At 40.5% G+C, this 21,978-nt stretch overlaps 1 protein-coding gene across 1 annotated transcript in view; it reads left to right on the plus strand.

Moving 5' to 3' along the window:
* Positions 1 to 21,978, plus strand: part of sdk1a (sidekick cell adhesion molecule 1a) — a 513,213-nt gene that overhangs the window by 331,082 nt on the left and 160,153 nt on the right. The window contains 4 exon segments of the mRNA XM_055651028.1: positions 1,053 to 1,171; positions 1,173 to 1,263; positions 4,872 to 4,988; positions 6,844 to 7,011. Of these exon segments, the coding sequence (XP_055507003.1) occupies positions 1,053 to 1,171; positions 1,173 to 1,263; positions 4,872 to 4,988; positions 6,844 to 7,011 (495 nt within the window).

Consider the following 21,978-nt stretch of genomic DNA (forward strand, 5'->3'; position numbering starts at 1 on the left):
CCAATTTACTTGAATTTAAAATCTGTAATTGCTGAGGTTGGAGTTGAACCCTGTCTGCAGGTCATCGAGTCGAGCATGTGATGTTACTCCAGTAACTTAATCACCATATTATTGCACACAACACATGCACACAAACAGCAGTATGATGATAACCTGACCTGTTGTAGGGATGCTGATCGAATGTTACATATTGGCTAAGCATTAGCGCGAATTACCCTCCTTACACAAGCCTCTGGAGTGGGACTTGAATGTGCAACCTTTTGACTGAAAAGAAAGCCTTGGCAGACACAGTCCAGATATTTGTTCCAAAGAAATTGTCTTTTTATTGTCTGAATAAAATAACTTTGTTCCAGGTTGACTTTTAAATTGAAAGATAAAGCAGTTAGCAATTTATCCATAATCCCTGAACCTTGAAAAAATAACAGTCAGTAAAAATTAACCAAAGTTATTTCAGCACGATAGATTGAGTGTATCTGGAATGTAAAAATAACTTAATTGAAAACAGTTGCTCAGCAGGACTGATCCTTCCGATCGCACAGTCCTGCTTGATAATAGTATACTTTTCATGACTTGTCATATTCCCTTAATCCCCAGATGAAGTTGACTTTAATAAGGTATAATCCTTGTTAAAGCTCTCACCACAGTGGTGCTACTGCCTCACAGTTCCAACCATTGGAATTCAATCCTGACCTCGGGTGCTGCCTGTGTGGAGTTTGCCCATTCTCCCTGTGACAGTGAGGGTTTCCTCCGGGTGCTAACGTTTAGTCCCATATCCCAAGTACATGCTGGTTGATAAATTAAATGGCCTCTGTAAAATTACCTCTCGTGTGTAGGGAGTGGATGAGACGGTAAGATAACATGGAATCAGTTTGAACAGGTGACCGATGGTCACCCTGGTCTCAGTGAGCCAAAGGGCCTGTTTCCATGTTGTATCTCTCAATTAAACTGCAAAAATAACATTGTTCACATTTACTATGGTTCTATTGTTTCATGCTTCAAAACATTGTCAAAAAACGAATGCAATATGTGGTTTAACTCTTCATTATGTGCAGGTATACCCGTACCCAGTCTGGAGTGGTACAAGGACTCAGTCCCAGTAATCATGTTGAACAACAGCAGATATAAGGAGATGGTGAGTGGGACCCTGCAGATTCAGGGGCTGGTCCCTTCAGGGACCAGCCCCTGAAGATTCTGGAATATTCCAGTGCTTTGCTGGGAATGAAGCCGGAGATATTCAAACAGCCTCCTATCTGACTGTTACCAGTAAGTATCAACCTGCTTTTAATGGGAATTCACACCTGCCTCTGAATGTTGCGATGAAAGAAAGGTTAGAGCAGTGGTTAACACTGCATTGCATTTTTTTCTCATTAAGGAGTTAGAACATAGAACAGTAAAGCACAAGAACAGGCCCTTCGGCCCATAATGTTTGTGCCAAACATGATGCCAAGACCAACTCTTGTCAGACTGCAGATAATCCATATTCCTCTGTTCCCCGTACATTAGGAGCGGCACGGTGGCGCAGCAGTAGAGTTGCAGAAGTAGTACAGCGCCAGAGACCCGGGTTTGATCCTGGCTTTGGGTGCTTGTCTGTTCAGAGTTTTTACTTTCTCGCCGTGATCTGCGTGGGTTTTTTCCGAGAACTTCAGTTTCCTCCCACACTCCAAAATGTACAGGTTTGTAGGTTAATTGGCTTGGTAAATGTAAAACATTGCCCCGAGTGTATGTAGAATAATGTTAATGTGCCATGATTGCTGGTCAGTGCGGACTCGGTGAGCCGAAGTGCCTGTTCCCGCACTGTATCTCTAAAACAAAAATAAACTAAAATACATCCATATGCCGATCCAATTGTCTCTGAAATGTCACAATTATATCTGCTTCAACCATCACCCCTGTGTAATATATTTGCCTCGCACATTCTCTTTAAACTTTGCCCCTGTTACCTTCAGGCTGTGCCCACGTGTATTTGATATTTCCATCCTGGAATAAAGGTTCTGAATGTCTACTCTATCTCAGCCTTTCGTAATTTTATATACTTCTATCAGATCTTGCAACCTCTGACATTCCAGAGAAAACAATCCAAGTCTGTCCAACCTTTGCCGGTAGCTAATACCCCCTAAACCAGGCATCATTCTAGTAAACCTCCTCTGCACTTATTCCAGAGTCTCCACACCCTTTCTGTAATAAAGCGACCAGAACTGCATGTAATACTCCAAATACGGCTGAAGCAAAGTCCTATAAAGCTGCATCAGAGTTCCTATTGAAAGCTAACTCTGAGCTCCCACAGCATCGCAGTTGTCTTGCAACCCAGTCCAAAATTAATAGTTTCAATTTGTAACTGGAATGTTGTAAATAAATAGCCATTCCATTTATAAGAGGTTTATTTAAGAGTTAAGATTATGAACATGACTTTGTCAAATTATATTTATAAAAACTAGTGCAAATTTGTTTATCAAAAACTTAATTACATACTTTAAATCACAGGAGATAAATGCATTAACTCCTTGCATGCCTCGGGTGAAAAAAGAACTGATCTTGCTTGGTGGGATTTTCACGGTCTTGGTTCATTTCCCAGGAAGGTGTACACAATCAAAAACGATTTCTAAAATCTAGAGTTTAAGCAGTTTTACGTGTTTTCATTTTGTAACACCAACAAACCTTGTCATTAACAGATCTGATCTTTATTGCATTGTACTTTGCTTACAACATTCTGTTTTGCAATTTCAGCAACTGAATAAGAGGATTTGTTTTAAATTTCTCTCCTTTAAGTTGTGTCTATTGCTTGAAATTTACTCCAGCTCCAGAATTAGAGAAGCAAAGATTTCAAATGAAAAGCCTGGAAAATTATAATGACAATTGAAGCCGTTGGTTTGAGCAGCTTCATTTCATCTATCGTTTCCAGCATAAAAACACTTCTCAAGGTAGAGTGGAAGGAATGAAGGCAGAAAAGGAGAATACAGATTGTTAAGCTGAAGGCATAGATAGAGAAGCAAGTGTTTGGTGATTTTGCTACACTGGGAGAAATTCAACAGCATAGAGGAGTTGTGAGAGAGAATTTCAAAGAATAAGGCTCAGTGACTGAAAGATTATTCTAAGATAGCGGTGCAGAAGGAATAAAGAACAAGCAGTAAATCCACAGCCTGGGGATCTGGAACATGTGACTCGTGATGATCGGTCTAAGTGTCTGGCGTAGAGGTTGTAAGAAGATATAAATGTGAAGGTTTTAAAATCAATTTGTTGGGAAACAGATAGGAAAGGGAATGCGGCAGTGAGTTTTATTCTGAGGAGGAATACGTGCAAGAGTTATGAATTAATTGAATTCTGGAAGGCTGAGAGAGCAATGTTAGTAAGAAGTGCTTTTATGAAATGAAATTTGAAGTTAACAAGATGTGAATTAAGGGTTCAATAATTGTCTGTAGAAATGCAGGAGCACACTGTTCTGAAGACAGAATAAAATGGCAATGAATTGTTTATCAGCTGAGAAAACTCAGTTTACAGTTAGTCAAGAATGTTCACATCATCAAACTCAGCATGGGCAGGCTTGAGAAGGCTGATGCGACCCAATCCAGTGTCAAAAAGGGTCTGGAATTGCCCAAAAAAGTGTCTTTTCTTTTGATGATGTTAACTGAACAAAAGACTGGTTTACACTGGAATATCTGTAGATCAGCAACTACAATCCAAACATGTTTATAATTCTATATTAGTGGCAGGTCAACAGAATTAGAGGTCACTCCTACAAGTTGAAAGTGAACTCAGTTCTAGATGATGCTCGTAAGAAGTTGCATGATAGTAGATTGTCAAGGATGGTGCTGGAGGCCTCATAAGAGGGGACCATATGGCACAGGCTAACAAGCTGCTTGAGCATATGGAGAAATAGGATAACTAGGACGTGCAGTAACAGAGAGGAGATTCGGAAGAGCAGATTGTGGTGTTCCAAAAGGCCAAAGGCAATATTAAGGAAAAGTGAGAGGACTCAGTTACACGTAAGGTATCAGTGGCAATGACAAAGGTGATCATGGGGTTGTGTTATAAAGTTATAAATAACAATAGAAAATGCTGGAAATACTCAGAAGGTCAGACAGCATCTGAGGGCAGAAGAAAATAGGTAACATGTTATGTTAAAACACAAAGTGCTGAGGTAACTCAGCAGGTCAGGCAGCATCTGTGGAGGGAATGGGCTATGTGACGTTTCAGGTCGAGACGCTTCTTCAGTCTGATGCTGCCTGACCTGCTGAGTTCCTCCAGCACTTTGTGTTTTGCTCAAGATTCTGCCATCTGTGGTTTCATGTGTCTCCATAATGCTTTTGATTATTGGAGTTCCAAATGAGAGGCCAGCAAACTGAAACCTTAACTTGGTTTACCTCTCCACAGCTGCTCCCTGACCTGGGCTGTATTCCCACCATTTGCTGCTTTTATTTAAGTACCTGCATTTGTTTTTAACTTTGGAGATAAAAAAGTCAAATGAACGGAGAAAGGTCCGTTTATTTTTATTCAGGTTTTCTTCATTATACCCATATTTACTGAATGCATTAAGATCTCCATCATTTGTCACCTTATATTGTATCAACTATAAAAGTTTCGTGTTTTCAGATTCTGTATTTGTACCAAATTCATAATTCTAGCTTGCAACAAACCTGATGCTTAGCTAAAAAATTATAAAACAAGTATTTTATATGAGGTCTTTCAATATATAATAATTTTATGATGAAATAATCTGAGGTGATTAAGTACAGTGTGTTCTGTGTGATAATACACAGACTGCTCATATGCACAGTCAATTTGGGGGAAAAATAAATCTTTTGTACCTGATTCAGATTCAGCAGCGAGTTACAGGATAAACCAGTTTCACACTTTGTTTATACTATTTTTTTCAGACATTGCACCTTTCTTCATCAGAGCCCCATCAGACACTGCAGTAACAGATGGGGCAGTGGCGGTTTTACACTGTGAAGCTTCGGGAGCACCAAAGCCTGGCATTGCATGGGCGAAAGGCAAGTAGAGTCAAACATTTCTTCAAGAGATTTCTTTTCATCGTTCTCAATGTCACAAATTTAAAATTATTAATATTCAAGCTATTTTTCTGGTAATGAGAAAAATCCTTCTATTCAGGGGGATATAGAGGCCGCATTTGGAATATTGCGTGCTGTTCTGGTTGCTCCATTACAGGAAGGATGTGGTGGCTTTCACCTGAATGCTGTCTGGATTACAGGGTATAGCTTTAAGGAAAGGTTGGACACACTTGGATTGTTTTCTGCGGAATACCTGAGGTTGATGGGAGACTTGATAGAAGTATATACAATTATGGGAGGCGCATGATGAAGAAATGTGCATAAACAAAAATAAAATATAGAGAATTTCTTTGTTTTATAGTATAAACACAACTTTAATATGGAACCTTGTTATCACTCACAGCCAGCACCTTTTTCCCGAGGATGGAAATGTCAAATACTGAGGGGGTTATTGCAATTTGAATAGAACTCAAAATTCTACTCATTGTCAGCGTAATAATTTGTTCAACTTTCTATTCAATCTTATTTGCATTATTATTGCATGTAAAACACATACAAAGCAGTGCGATTTGACAGCTTTTTTTTCAAATAATGCAATAAAATGGTTTTGTGATGTATTTAATGGTAACCTGGTGCATCTTTATGAAATCCTGTGTTAGTAATAAAAAAACTGCAGAGAAACATTTACTAATTTTATTAGTATACTGTCAATTGCTCGTTTGTAAATGAAATATTTGCTAACATAGGTTTTTACCTATTAGTGTCTTTCCCTCAAATAATCCATAATAGTAAGCACCTCCTCAAAAGCTGCACTGGGCATTACATAGAAACATAGAAATTAGGTGCAGGAGTAGGCCATTCGGCCCTTCGAGCCTGCACCGCCATTCAATATGATCATGGCTAATCATCCAACTCGGTATCCCGTACCTGCCTTCTCTCCATACCCTCTGATCCCCTTAGCCACAAGGGCCACATCTAACTCCCTCTTAAATATAGCCAATGAACTGGCCTCGACTACCCTCTGCGGCAGAGAGTTCCAGAGATTCACCACTCTCTGTGTGAAAAAAAGTTCTTCTCATCTCGGTTTTAAATGATTTCCCCTTATCCTTAAGCTGTGACCCCTTGTCCTGGACTTCCCCAACATCGGGAGCAATCTTCCTGCATCTAGCCTGTCCAACCCCTTAAGAATTTTGTAAGTTTCTATAAGATCCCCTCTCAATCTCCTAAATTCTAGAGAGTATAAACCAAGTCTATCCAGTCTTTCTTCATAAGACAGTCCTGACATCCCAGGAATCAGTCTGGTGAACCTTCTCTGTACTCCCTCTATGGCAAGAATGTCCTTCCTCAGATTTGGAGACCAAAACTGTACGCAATACTCCAGGTGTGGTCTCACCAAGACCCTGTACAACTGCAGTAGAACTGCTAACTGCTAGAACTTCTAGAACTGCTAGAACTTCTATTAATAATAGAAATTCTCAATAGTGATTAATTTGATCTGGAAACAATGTTCGCTTTTTAGATTTGGGTGAATGTCACTGGGGAAAAGTAACAAACAGATAGAAATTTCAATATTATTGTTGGCACCTAACCTTTTGCTCTATGTTATCTTAGAGTCATAGAGTGATACAGCGTGGAAACAGGCCCTTCGGCCGAACTTGCCCACACCGCCCAACATATCCCAGCTGCACTAGCCCTACCTGCCCGCGTTTGGCCCATATCCCTCCAAACCCTTCCGATCCATTGTCTGTATGTTATTGTTGCATTGTCTATGCTGCACCTGTATACTCCACTGAGTGCATGCATATCCACACATACTGACTGGTGTCTTGCGTTGCAGGTGATAAAGTTTTAGCAAGTGGTTCAGTACAAATTCCACGGTTTGTACTTCAGGAATCGGGTGGATTGCTGATAAAACCAGCCCATGTTGAAGATGCAGCCACCTTTACCTGCTTTGCAACAAATTCCAAGGGAGCAGTAAATGCATCAGCCTATCTCACAGTGTGGAGTAAGTACATAGAGATAGGGATGAAATTGAGATTGAGATTAACAAATCTGTTTTAAATCTAAGCAGTTTTCTTCATTGGTGTCCTGAATGTTTTAACATCTTGATCCTTGATAGTAAACGTTAACAGGTTGTTCCACTACAAAGGTGCCACAATTAAGCTGAAACTAGCCCTTAGTCAATGCCCACATGCAGTGATCGCATTGTTCAGCTCCTAATAATACGGGACTGAGTCATAGACTTACAGCTCAGAAACAGGCCATTCGGCCCACCTTGCCCAATGATGCCAACTTGACACAATGGTCTAGTCCCATTTGCCTATATTTGGCCCGTAACCCTTCAAACCCTTCCTATCTATATATCTGTTGAAATGTATTTTAAAAGTTGAAATTGTATCTGCTTCCATCACGTCATCTGGCAGTTTACTGCAGATGCATACTCCCTTTGACAAAAAAAGTTGCCCCTGAGGTCCCTCTTAAAATGTCAACCCTTTCACCTTAACCCTTTAGTTTTTGAATATACACTGGGAAAGAGATTGAGAATGTTCACTTTCGCCACACCCCTCATTATCTTGTTGCCATCCCTAAAATCACCTCTCGGCCTCCTGCGCACCAAAGAAAAAACATCTCATCCTATCCAACCTCTCCCTATAACACAAGCCAGCGGTTTGAGTTATAGGGAGAGTTATGAGGTTCACCAGGTAACATCCCGGTGAACCTCATGTGCACCCTTTCCAACATAATGAGGTCAGCTATTGCTCATTCATGCCTGACTGGGTAAAATTAAAGAAATCAAAGCATTGCATGACAATTCTGTTGAACCATATCATTTAACTGCTCACCTGGTAAATGTTCTACACCATTAGGGACTTCTTAACAAATGCTTTTCATTAACAAGCTGTTTTGATGTTAACTGCTCTCTAAAGGACTTGTAAACATGCCGCACTGTGGGAATAAATCATAAACAGACTAGGCAAGTATGACTCTCAAGGCTGTACTGTCAGCTCTCTGGCCACCACATTAATGCTCCTTGTTAGGCCAATGCTCTTTGTCTCAAAAGTGTCCAGAAATGAAATTGCCATTCCTCTCACAGTCTAATCCAAATACGAATCAAGAACCCTACGTCCCCGAATCTAAACTTTTGCACCTGAGGAAATTTCAGAATCTGGCGAACAATCAAATTGGTTTTGAAATTTGTTAGACATAAGTCAAGTGACTAGATTCTCCAATTAAGCAGAGCCAAAAAGCTAGAAAACAAAATGACAACAAAGGAAAATCTGACAGGCTCATGTCTAATGCGAAGCAGGAGCATGTGAAATGTTGGTATGACAGGAAGTCTGGTTGATAATACACTTTTAACGTGCTGTGTGTCAGTAAATTGTCAAAGCAAGTGGTTTAAATGCTACTGTCTTTTGGAAACCTTCATTTGTTTTTTGTTGATGGCTTCACATTAAGTAATATATGTCACTGGCTACTGTTCCAAGTGTAAGTCAAATAAATTTCCAATTTTAACACCTTTAAAGATAATTGCTTACCCCAGTTAGCACCATTGACAATTAACTCTACCGTCCATGTCATTGTTTGTGATATTTGGAGGAATTCATCTGTCCAATTAGCACGCGTGGCCTTTCATTTCGAACAGCTCATTTGAAAAAGCTGTGGGCTCATATTTTGCTGGCATTTTTTTTGTGGAACTGCCAACATTTATCCGTGTAAGTGCCTGCATCTCACTGGCCCCAAACAGAAGTAGTAATTCTGATCACACTGTCTGAGCTTGCACCTCTGTTTTCCTGGCTGCACCCTACCAGTGGACTCAGCTGGGAGGAAGAGACTGCTTGAACCTCCCAGCAATTTCTCTGGGGGAAAAAATTGGGGGAATGAGTAATTCAGCAGTCAGGCAGCATCAGTACTGCTCCTCTTCTCCCTACGCTAACCATGGCACTTCATCTACCCTCCTCTCTTACACCATCCCGGACATCCCACTCCCCTCTGAGCACTTGTACTGCAGCTGAGATGCTATGTATCTATACGTGCCTATTTCTAGTGATACATACTGAACTGTATACAGAAATGAATGATACCTGACAAATAAAGCACCATACCATACCTGTCCTCATTAAAATCGCTGCCAATAATTCCGGGGATCTACTGACAAATTCTGCCCAGGTACATCCAGTTGTTGGACTGGATGCAAGAGTGGAGAGATAACATAATTCGCCTGAACGATTTTTAACTACTTAATTTTTTTTAAAATAATTTTAATTTCTTGATTAAAGTATATTAATTTTTAAGTTAAATGTTGATTTTATTTTTAAATCCAGTTCCTTTCTAAAAATGTACCTGACTTCAACACCCCTTTTTTCTTAATCAGAATCAAGCATAAATCCATTTTCTTTATCTTTCTAAAAATTGCCCCACCAGACCTGACTTCAGCTGTGGCCCGAACACCCCTTCAGATGGGACGTTCCCTCCACATGTTAATCAGAATTCGGACCCCCAAACTTGCATTCAAATCAAGGATTTCCCATTATCTCACGGCCTCCTGAAATAAAAATAGGGTGAACACTTTGATTTTAAATATAGGATTGCCCTCTGATTCGCCATGCTTTGTTTCGCTATCCCCGAAGAAGCATTTCAGCTGTGGCCCAGACTGTTGCATTGTTGAGAGCTTCCTGGTCTTAGGTTCCTCCTCTCTAAATATGCCCCACATGGATTTTGGCGCTGTTTGAAGGGGGCTAAAACGCGATTTTTACTAGGCTGTACTAATCCACATGTTCAGCTAGTGACATTAACGAAAAATATCGGACCCCCCAAAAACTTAGTTCATACTGAACCTAAAGTTTTAAAATACCCCATCCGGGGAACAGCCCCAACACGGCCATAAGGGGCCGAACATAGAATTAAAAATATGGGGTGTCATTTGATCTATAGGGGTAGTTACTATGTTATAGGATTGTTCTTGTCACGTGTACGCGAGGTTCACATGTGACTAGAAAGCCGATTTAAATGGGCTTTTTTTGCATGCTAAATTCCTTCCATTTGGCCAATCAGATATAAAAATCATGTTATATTGTGAATTATCTTTGGACCATACATTTAAAATATCTTTCCAATGACTATCAAACATAAGATAATAGATAGGGAACAAGATGCTAAGCGAGTAGAAAAATGGCCATAACTTTTTTAATGCACAGTGCAGAATTTGGTGTCAAAATTCTCAGCATTGTGGGTGCATCATTTTTAAAATCCAAAATAGGTAAAAGCCCAATGTCCTCATTGGGATAGAGGTGAATCAGGCAGTAGCTTAAGGAAGGGCCGTTCAGAAGCCTGATAACAGAGGGTCCCCCAGTAGCGAACAGGAAATAGGGGAGCAAACATGTAGGGAAATTACAGAGAGGTTGGGAATAATAAGATTGTAATACTAGATCATTTTATCTTCCCCAATATTAACTTGAAGTGCCTTCGTGCTAAGGGACCAGAAGGGGCAGAATGTATGTCCAGGGAAGTGGAGGGCCCGCTTGGGTTATAAGGAGAAATTGGAGCGGAGGAGGATGAGAGGTGATGTGATAGAGATATGTGCAATTGTGAGAGGCATGGAGTAGGTAGATTGTCCAAACTTTTTCCCACAGTAGGGGAATCAAAAACTAGAGGGTATAGGTTTACGATGAGAGGGAGGAGGTTTAAAGAGGATCTGAGTGGGAATGTTTTTGCACAAAAGTAGTTGATATCTGGAATGAGCTGCCAGAGGAGGTGGGGGAGGCAGGAACAGTAACAGCATTTAAGAGGCATCTGATAGATACGTCAATGAATTCACACAGGCAAATGAGATTAACATAGATAGGCATGACGGTTGGCGTAGACACAGTAGGCTGAAGGCCCTGTTTCTGTGTGTACAACTTTATGATTATTGATAAATTGTGTTGGATAGCACAGTCAACTATCAAAAACTCTCCAAAGTGGTTTCTGTGGCTACATTTAACTAATTTATAATCTGCTCAAATATGCTGCCAATGGTACATTAGTAATTGAAGCCTGTAGTTATAAATCTTGTTAAATATTTAGAGGAAGCAATTTTTTAAATAATGGAGTAGAAATGTTCAGCATTTATTCCACATTAAAAAAAATATCTCTCCATTTTAATGTGAAAGGAACTAATTATTTTAGCTTAAGAATTTAGCTTAAGAATTCGTTTATAAAAATCATGGAAACACATACAAGACTTACTTTGAACATTAGAAAAAGCCATTATTCTCAGATGTCAAATACTTCATTGCCATAATTTATTGAGCTGCTGGCATAGAGCGTAAAACAGTACAGCTTGGGAACAGACCCTTCAGTCCACAATGTCTGGCACATAAGGCCAGAACCAACTAGTATCTGCCTTCACATAATCCATATTCCTCTGTTCCCTGCATATACATATGCATATCAACATTCCTTAGATGCTACTATCATATCTCCCTCAACACTAACCCAGCAGTGCTTTCAAGCACTCACCACCATCTATGTAAAAAATAGTCCCACATATCTCTTTTAAAGTTTGCCCCCTTCATGCTAATGCATTTTATTGCCACAGTAACAATGTTTTTGTCAGCTGATTGTTTATTGCACCAATTTGTACAGGAACTCTATACAGAAAAAGTTCAAAACCACTTCTCTCAGTACTTTGTACTTCTATCTCCCAGCAGTCAGCTCAAGATATCTACAAACAGCTTATTTATATTTTAGGACAGCAAATTGTTTTGTGAGGGGTTGGATAGAGTCATAGAGTCATTCAGCATAGAAACAGGCCCTTTGGCCCAAGTCATCCATGCCCCATCTAAGCTAGTCCCATTTAAACTAGTTCTATCTAAGATAATCACATTTGCCCACTTTGGATAAGAGTGGTAGCTGTGTGGAATGAGCTTCCAGTGAAGGTGGTGGAGGCAGGTTCGATTTTATCATTTAAAAATAAATTGGATAGTTATATGGACGGGAAAGGAATGGAGGGTTATGGTCTGAGTGCAGGTAGATGGGACTAGGGGAGAATACGTGTTCGGCACGGACTAGAAGGGCCGAGATGGCCTGTTTCCGTGCTGTAATTGTTATATGGTTATATGATGAGATTATATCATTCTGATTTATGTAGTTTGAAAGAATCCATTACAGACCAAAATCTTATTTTTTTTAAATAAAGCTTTCATGTTTTCCTTCATAAAAATGTCATCATATTTTTACAGCAACCAGTCATTACCCATTCCTATTCAGTGCTGTATATATTCTAAAATTATCAGGGTGAAAATGATCTAAAATATGAATTATTTATTTGTCACAGGAAGGATAGATACTATGCTGCTGCAATTAAATATTTATTAATTGATCTGCTGTTGATTTTTACAACAAGCGGTGGGACATTCTTAGAAAAGCACTCATTAACTCTGCCAACTTAGATGATTAGATATTAATAAAAATAATAATGGTTACTATAAATCTCCTTTGGTTCAATTTGGGTTTAAAATTCCTGCTGTTGTGTTTATTTTGGAAGTGCAAGAAGCACTTTACCTCCGAGGTATAAGCTGATTAACCTTGATGGAGCTGTTGTGTCACAAAAGAAACCCACTGGGAAAAAGTGTCAGCTACTGACAGGTGGACCTGCTTAATTCTTTCAACAGCCTCCCAGCAGTTCGACTGTTTTAAATTCAGCACCAAAACCCTGCAGATTATGATTATCGTAAAACACTAAATAAGCATTTACAGAGCTGCACAGTGGGCATGCTTCCATATTAGTAATATTCTTCCAATGTTAAATATTATATAATAATAATAATAATAATAATAATAATGATAATAGTGAAGAGTGCATTTGAACTGAGCCTTAACACGATATAGCATTAATATCTTGTATTTTAGTAAACAAAATTTTACATGGACCTGCTTCATGGATATTTCACTAAATTAGAATCACTCGATATCTTGTTGAGTAACAGCTGAATATTGACAACGGCAAAGACTGTGGAAGGTGACAACAACCAGAGGAAATGTTCCAGAATCAAACCCCCTTCTGGCCAAGCAATTTCAACATAACACTGGTATCTGCCCAAGAATTTGGAAACTTTCTCAGACACGGAATGCCCAGGTCAAATTCAAAATCAGTTCACTAATTATTGCCCATCAGCAGCAAATAAGTCACGGCACCGTTGACGTGGCTGCTCACTGGCAATATCCAGGATATATCCGATATTAGAAGCTCTGATGTCAGATACCACCCCCTACCTCAATACATGCCTCTTGAAAATCCCCAGCATCTTTTCTTAGACTTAGATACTTAGACTTAGATCAACTACTGTCCTCAGTTCACACGTCTGACCTTATAACCCGTACGAATGTTGCCAATTTGCAAAGTTTAAGAATTTGCAACGCAAAGTTTGAAACCTGCATCGTTGCCTTCAGTCGCTGATGGTAGCCAAGTGCCACAGAACTTCAGGAACTGTTGGATACAAAATGCTGGAGTAACTCAGTGGGCCAGGCAGCATCTCTGAAGAAAAGGAATAGCGGACGTTTCGGATGAAGAACCTTCTTCAGGAATGGAGGTGTGGTTAGACAGTGGGGAGCATGGTTTAGCAGCAAACGTTGGTTGGATTTTGGAATATGCGAGACTAGTACAAGCGGTGTTGGTCCAATACAATATGGAGTTGAGTTCGACAGCATGAACACAGGGGGCAGTCTGTCATCGAGGAATGGCCAGGTCAGTCTACAGCACAAGTGCAGCGACTGATCTGATCATGGGAATGAATTACCAGTCCACCAGTGAGCTGGTACACCCATCCATGAGCAACTTACGATACACACCGTCGGACCTGGTGATCTATTATTAAAGTGCAATCAGCCTTTCTCATGCCTTCGATTCACTAAATTTAAGCTCATCTAGCTTCTGAGCTATCTCCTTTTTCATTGTCACTGTAACAGCATCTTTTGCCTTTGTTAAAGCAAAAGTATTTAATCCTTCAGTCATTCCCTCTGCCTCCAATATGAGGTGTAATTTAGTTTATTATTGTCACTTGTACAGTAAAAAGTTTTTGTTTGCGTGCTATCCAGTCAATGAAAAAACAACATGATTACAATCAAGCTGTCCCCAGTGCGCAGATTTAGTGCAAGAGAAAATCTAAGAAAGTCCAAATAAAGATAGTCCAAATGTCTCTAGTGGGGTAGGTGGGAGGTCAAGACTGCACTCTGATGAGAGGACTATTCAGTTGCCCGACAACAGCAGAAGAAACCATCCCTGAATCTGAAGCTGTGTGTTTCCAAACTTCTGTCCCTCTTGCCTGATGGGAGAGGGGAGAAGAGGGAGTGACCAGGCTGACACTGATCCTTCATTATGCTGGTGACCTTGCCGAGGAAATGAGAAATGTACATGGGGTCAATGGAAGGGAGGTTGGTTTGTGTGATAGTCTGGGCTACATGCTCAACTTCCTAAGCCTTCTAAGGAAGTAGAGGCGTTTGCGTCCTTTCTTGGCCATAGCTTTGATGAGGCTGGTACAGTACCTGATGAGATTTATGACACCAGGTCTCCATTCTGGTTCTCAATCAGCCATATCTGCTCTATTAACAATTATTCTTCCAATTTGTCTGAGCCTGAAGAAGGTTCCCAACCCGAAACGTCACCGATCCATGTTCTCCAGAGATGCTGTCTGACCCACTGAGTTACCCCAGCACTTTGTGCCTTTTTTTGTAAACCACATCTGCGGTTCCTTGTTTCTACTCTTCCATTGTCACTGGGTCGAGACTCTGGACCAAACATAGCAGCACTGTTTCACCACATGGGCTGCAGCTGTCTTCCTCCGGTTTCTGGGAATTTTGGGCTTTAAACGTTGGCCTTGCCAGTAACTGATGCTTCCCATGAGGCAATAAACATAAATAATGCAGTTATAGTTGCTATTTTCCAACCTTGCCCTATAATCATACGAGTGTCTGCGTGCCCACAGTTGTTCAACATTACTCAACACCAAATAAACTTATCAAACCACATGAAAACACAAACTACAGATGTGGAACTCAATCAGACGCTAGACAAACTCATTTCTTGATGTCAAAGCTCGCTCCGGGAACACAGCATTCCTGTTCTTGTTGGCACATTAAGAAAAGAGCATCTGCAACCTTGTTCTTTAAATTGACTATCTCCTGCCTAATATGGCTCACTCTGTGCAGCATTGTCCACCAGAGTTCCTCAGCTAACCGTAGAGTTGCATTCAAGTCAGGCACCGTTGAGATTATCTCTTTTGCTCGCTGAATTGCATCAAAAGTAAGGCATTATTGACTTACTTTTGACGAAATTCAGCGAGCAAACGCGATAATTCCCGATATTTTGGACCTTTAAATCTCCACGGCAAATGTCCGCTGTTCACTTCCGCTGGATTGGCACCTTCAGCTCCCTCTTTAATTTACCTTAGTTTCTATCTTTTTTTTAAACTGTAAATCTAGGTAGCTGTGCCTCACGGTCACCCCGACTGGCACAATAAATTGCAGATCAAAACCTGGCCATTTTCTATGTTTTTAACGGGTGGGAAAGTGCGTGTTTTCCCATCCACTAACATGTACCGGATGTCTAGCATGTCCTCCACTTGATATTTTCGGTCACGTGGGTGCGGATCTACGCTCCAGTGACCTTTCGTGAAATCACCCTATTAGATCCCACCACCGAGTAGCTGCTGGAAGACTTTTGACTTGCTTGGTAGAGGTGATGTGGGTTTATGACAACTAACATTTCTGGCTTTGGACTGCACTGGTTTATGACAACTAACATTTCTGGCTTTGGACTGCACTGCCTTGCCTTGAGTGGCAACTGTTTGTGATGAAAATGGAAATACTGGAAATACTCAGCAGGTCAGGCAGAGAGAGAGAGAGAGAGAAGAAGAAGAGTTGCAACTTCAGATCCATGATCTTACAGCAGCATTAGCTGTTGTGACAGTGTTACTTCAACAAGCTATGTCGTTAAGTGTCAGGGTTTGTTCTCCCCGCAGCTACAAAAGACAAGGATTAGAACATAGAATGGTACAGCACAGGAACAGGCTCTTCAGCCAACATTGTCTGTGCTGAACACAATGCCAATTAACACAATCTCCTCTGCCTGCAGGTGATTCATATCCCGCCCCCTTCCCTGCATGTCAATGCACCTATCTAAAAGCCTCACAAGCGCCACTGTAGTATGTGTGCCAACCATCACCCTTAGCAGCACCTTCCAGCAACCCACAACCCTCTATTTAAAAAAAAACTTGCCCTGCATATTTCCTTGAAACGCTGCCCCTTTCATCTTAAAGGTCTCGTCTGACATTTCCACCCCATGAAAAAGGTTGGCCATCCACCTTGTCTATGCCTCTCATAATTTGATATATTCCCATCAGGGAATTGCTGGTAGTGTATTGGAGGATAGATTGTTGAAGGGGTTTGGAAACTTGGAGTGTACTTTGTACATAAAAACCTCCGCTGCAGCACTCAATCACCGAGAGCACTTTGTTTGTACTGGAGGGGTAATCGCTTGTCAGATGGCGAACTTTGGATGGTCTATAGATATTGAAATTGCCACTACTCCTGGAATTAATTGGATGCAAGCTTGAAACGAAGCGATGTACAATGTTGAAGCTGCATTCCCCCATACAAACTTTGATGCTCTTAGCACTTCAGCAGGATCTGACAAGTTTCACTGTTGGGCATTGGTAACAGATTCACCATGGCGCCTGTTCATTTTATTCTTCAGTGATTTTCCTTGTTTATGTCCGACTTGTAATTTCACTGATTATAGATGGAATCGTCAAAAGACTGAATAATCAGCAGGTGCCCTTTATTACTGGAATAAATAAATAGGCTGACTCAGAAATACAAGCTTTAAAAGACTAGAATTATTTTGTGGAGAGTAGCATTTATAATGCATCAATGTTTGGAATTTAATCTAAAACAATCTTAAAATCGAGAGACCACCTTGTCATATTTGATTGACGTCAGTGGACAGATAATCCATAATCGAATCGTTCCTACGATATCATTTTTACAAATGGTACAAACTCTAGCAAGAAGTAGCTCAGTGGTGCAGCTGGTAAAGCTGCTGCCTCACAGCGCCAGAAACCCAGGCTCGATCCTGACCTCGATTGCTGTCTGTGTGGAGTTTTGTCTGTGGTGTTTAGTGTAGTTTATGCTCACGTGTACAATGAAAAACTTTTGTTGCACACTAACCAGTCCACGCAAAGACATGACATGATTACAATCGATCCTTGATAAGGGAATAACATTTAGTGCAAGGTAAAGCCAGCAAAGTCTGATCAAGGATAGTCCGAGGGTCACTAAAGAGGTAGATAGTAGTTCAGGACTGCTCTCTGGTTGTGGTAGGATGATTCAGTTGCCTGATAACAGCTGTGAAGAAACTGTCCCTGAATCTGGTGGTTTGCGTTTTCACACTTCTATACCTTTTGCCTGAGCGGAGAGGGGAGAAGAAGAAGTGGCCAGGGTGCAACTCGTCCTTGATTATGCTGCTGGCCTTGCCGAGGCGTGGTTTTCCTCTGGGTACTCAGATTCAGATTCAAACTTTTTGTCATTGTGCAGTGTACAGTACAGACACAACAAAATGCAGTTAGCATCTCCCCAGAAGAGTGAACTCTTGTTACCTCCCACATCCAAAGATGTGTGAGTTAATAGGTCTCTGTAAAATTGCCCCCACTGTGTAGGGTATGGATGAGAAAGTTGGATAACATTGAACTAGTGTGAACGGGTGACCGAAGGTCGGCATGGACTCCGTGGGCCGAAGCGCCTGTTTCCAAGCTGTATCTTTAATCTAAATGAAACTGACTGCAGGAAGAGTTTGTACCAGATGGTAACAAACTGGTTCATGTCTGGAGAACTGCTGGAGAATCCTTCTGTGGAGACAGAGCTAACATCAACTATCTTGAACTTTCATTCTACTTTGAGTTTTCTTTACCCCAGGGATCCTGCCCGCCATTTTAAACTCTCCAACCATGGCAGTGGATTACAGAACAAGTTGTATTTCACTAGAAGTTTGAAGATGTTTGTAACTCACATTCTGTACATACTCAGGATATGGGCTCTGATTAGGGCAGTTGGCATGGTAGTAGCCAAGTGCTCTGGAAAAGGTCAGCGGGCTGCTTGGCTTAACTGATGACATCTGACTAAATTGTTCAACAGAGCCAGGGACTGTTGTGGGTGAGTGATCATCAGCTCAGCATCATGGGCTAGAGTGGCTGCATGGTGTTGGCTGCAGGGGAAACAGTTTCCAACAGACCATGTTCCTCAAATTGGCTTTCCACTGTGTTAAGCAGGGAAACATAGCTCTGGGATGTGGTTTGACCCCCACCAGGTAAGCCAACTGGAATTTTTTGTGTACAATTATTTACTCAAGACTGCTTCTGTTGCACATGAGGCATCACATGTTAGATGCATGCATGAGAATTAGAAAATCAGTCGTCTTCTTTGACAGTTCTTTGGATAAAGTATGAGGGCTCCAAGACCTCAAACAAAACAGCTTCAGGTCTCTTTACCATCATTGTTTATTATTGCACATTTCTACACCACATTCTCTTCATGAGCTTTTTGTTTTTGTGTACATAAAATCTATGCCTGCTGTTCTATATAAACCATCAATATGTATTGATAACACAAGGAACTGCAAATGCTAGAACTTTGAGAAAATAAACCATGCTGACTCATAATCCAAGTGCTACCGGAGTAACTCAGTGTGTCAGGCAGCATCTGTGGAGGGAATAGAAAATCAACGTTTCAGGTCCATTTCAGACCTAAAATGTTCCCTGTCCATTCCCCCCACAGATGCTGCCTGTGACCTGCTGAGTTACCCTTTGCACTTTGTTTCTTTGCAAAAGGCACTGGTGCTTCCTCTTCAAGCATGTAGTCCGATATTCATTTCAGTGCTTTAAAAACATGTGAGCGGCTTGCAAGGGCACTTCAGAGGGCAGGTAAGAGTTAACATGGAAGGGTTGGACAGGAGACCAGTAATGGATTGCAGTCTCCTTTCCCAGAGGACTTCAGTAAACCAGTTGGATTTCATATCAGTTCAACAAAGCGAATATCTTAAAAATAGTTTTTATTCAGCTTATCATTTGTTTCATGCAATTAATATGGAATTTTATTCTCCACAATAAAAACAAATGAAACCCCAAACATATCCAGGGATCATTAATAAACATTGATGTATTTGAATAAAAAAACAAAGGCGCATCAAACAAATCAGAGGACCATGTAATGAGAATTTTACATTTGCAAACTAAAAATGCTGATTACTTCCTCTCCCATAAAGCAGGCAGCATATTCTCTTTCATACCATCTGTTGAAAGTTGGCGTATGATTATTGTAATGGGTCAAACAGGTGCCACTTGAAGGGAATAGCCAGAAGTTACTGCCGCAAGAGAATAGAAGTGAAAGATGAATGAAAGTCAGAGAGTGAGAAAACTAAACCACGGGGATCTGAACATCCAGTGAAAAGGGGATAAGAATCCCAGGGAACAATCACTTTAGTTTAATGCCCTTCAATCTTATCTAGATTCAACTAGATCTAGAATTTTATAATTATTAAATATAAATTATTTGTGTTTTTCCCGTTGTGTTTTGCTTGATTAATGTTCAAGAGCTTTATTTGGCTCTTGTTGCTTTTCAAGTTTCATCCCACCTGCTGCTATTGAGAGGCTGATAGTTTCCTTTTGGGGAGGTGACTAGTTTCGGGACCGGACTTTGTAACCCCAATGTGTTTGTTCCCAGGAATGTTTGTGGTGTTGCTAAATTAATGTAAAATCCCAGATCAGTCAGAGCATTTTTTTGGATTCAGAGTGACATGTTAAGAGTATGTCATACAATTATGGGAGGCTTGGATAGAGTAGCTAGCCCAGGTCTATTTCCAATGGCAGGGACATCTAAAACCAAAGGACAGGTTTAAGGTGAGAGAGGGGGTTTAGAGGTGATCTGAGGGGTAGATTTTCAAAATAGTGGTTGGGATGTTGAATAAGATGCCAGTGAGGTAAGAACAGCTATCCACATCTAAGACATCTGGACAAGTATTTGAATGATTTTGGCATGGAGGGGAAATGATTTTATGCAGGCAATTATGATTAGTATGAATAGTCATGGTGGTTGGCATGAACATGGAGCCTATGCTGTTCAACTTTGTGCCTCGAATGTTGAATGGAATACAAAGAGCGAAGATAAAGGGAGTAAATAGAATTCCTATGAAGTTACCTAAACTCTCGTGCTTTGCATCCATTTTATAATCGTGAGAACTAGTTAAAGTTGCTGTTTGCAGCAATTCAGAGTGTTTCTGTTGGTTTGTTTATGACCCTGACTGCATGATAAATATCATTTTCAAGAGTGATCACCAAACTAATTAACATTCCATATAACAGATTGGTGCCAAGTGTAGGGGAGGAGGAGTGTTTGTTAAATGAACCAAGCTGCCATTCCATTCAGCTTCAGCTGAGTCTGAGAGTGAGCAGAATGCCAATCTGAGTGAGTAGGTAGCTATTTTGATGAACTTGTATGATGCCAGGAACTACCTCAGTTTAAGCAGCTCGCTGCTGTCCTCAAAAAATAACTTACCAAAACAAAAGCCTAAATAATCCATTCACTTTATACAGCAAATATGGTTTATAGCGATAATAGCAATGGAAATAAAAAATCTTCATGGGGAGTACAATAGATTCTACTGCCTTGTACAATGGTGGTGAGGAATATAATTGAACTGATACCAGAGATCTTCCTCTCGAGTCCACATCACAAGATTAGAAATTGTTCAGTCAGAGCTGAACACACTTCTTGGCATCTGCACAATGGCATCTTGCGCTTCTTGTGCGTAATGGTGGAAAGATTGGTGGAAACAGGGCTGCAACATGAACGTTCTTTCCTTGACCCCATGCCAGAGATAAAAGTGGTGTCAGCCTGCATCATGTCAACTCTGGTTGTAAATGTGCTCCACTAAAAAGTTGCAAATGGCTCTCACAGATTGAAGTTCCTTAAAGAAAGCAAATATTTACTTTAATTGAACTTTAAAACAAAGTTACCAACTATCATACGACAAAGACGTTAACAGAAATGCTGGAACCCTAATCTTGGCCAATGCATTTAGGAGTAAGCTGCCTCTGGTGGGGAATTGTAGGTCTTTCTTTAGTTTTAGACACATAGAGTGGTACAACATGGGCCCAACTTGCCCATGCCAATCAAGATGCCCCATCTACACTAGTCCTGCCTGCCTGCATTTTGACCATGTCCTTCTAAACCTTTCTTATCCATGTACCTGTCCAAATGTCTTTTAAATGTTGTTATTGTACCTGCCTCATCTACATCCTCTGGCAGCTCGTTCCATACACCCACTACCCATTGTGTAAAAAAGATTCCATCAGGTTCCTATTAAATCTATCCCTCTTACCTTCAGCCTATGCCCTCTGGTTCTTGATTCCCCTACGCCGGGTAAAAGACTATCTTCTTTGTAATAAATTTCTCAAAACATTGTACTGCAGACTGGAAATGTTACTTCAATGTGCAAGTATTATTGATGGAGCAATTAATCTGCATTAATCAAATGTCCGTGTATGTTAGAGACATTTAAGTACAGTGCCCTCCATAATGTTTGGGACAAAGACCCGTCATTTATTTATTTGCCTTTGTACTCCACAATTTGAGATTTGTAATAGGAAAAAAACACATGTGTTTGAAGTGCACATTGTCAGATTTTAATAAAGGCCATTTTTATACATTTTGGTTTCATCATGTAGAGATTACAGCAGTGTTTACATAGTCTCCCCATTTCAGGGCACCATAATGTTTGGAACACAGCAGTGTCATGTAAATGAAAGTAGTCATGTTTAATATTTTGTTGCATATCCTTTGCATGCAATGACTGCTTGAAGTCTGCGATTCATGGACATCACCAGTTGCTGGGTGTCTTCTCTGGTGATGCAGCCATCTTTAGCTTATGCTTGTTTTGGGGGCT

This window comes from Leucoraja erinacea, chromosome 20 (assembly GCF_028641065.1).
Source record: "Leucoraja erinacea ecotype New England chromosome 20, Leri_hhj_1, whole genome shotgun sequence".
In the NCBI taxonomy this organism is placed as follows: domain Eukaryota; kingdom Metazoa; phylum Chordata; class Chondrichthyes; order Rajiformes; family Rajidae; genus Leucoraja; species Leucoraja erinaceus.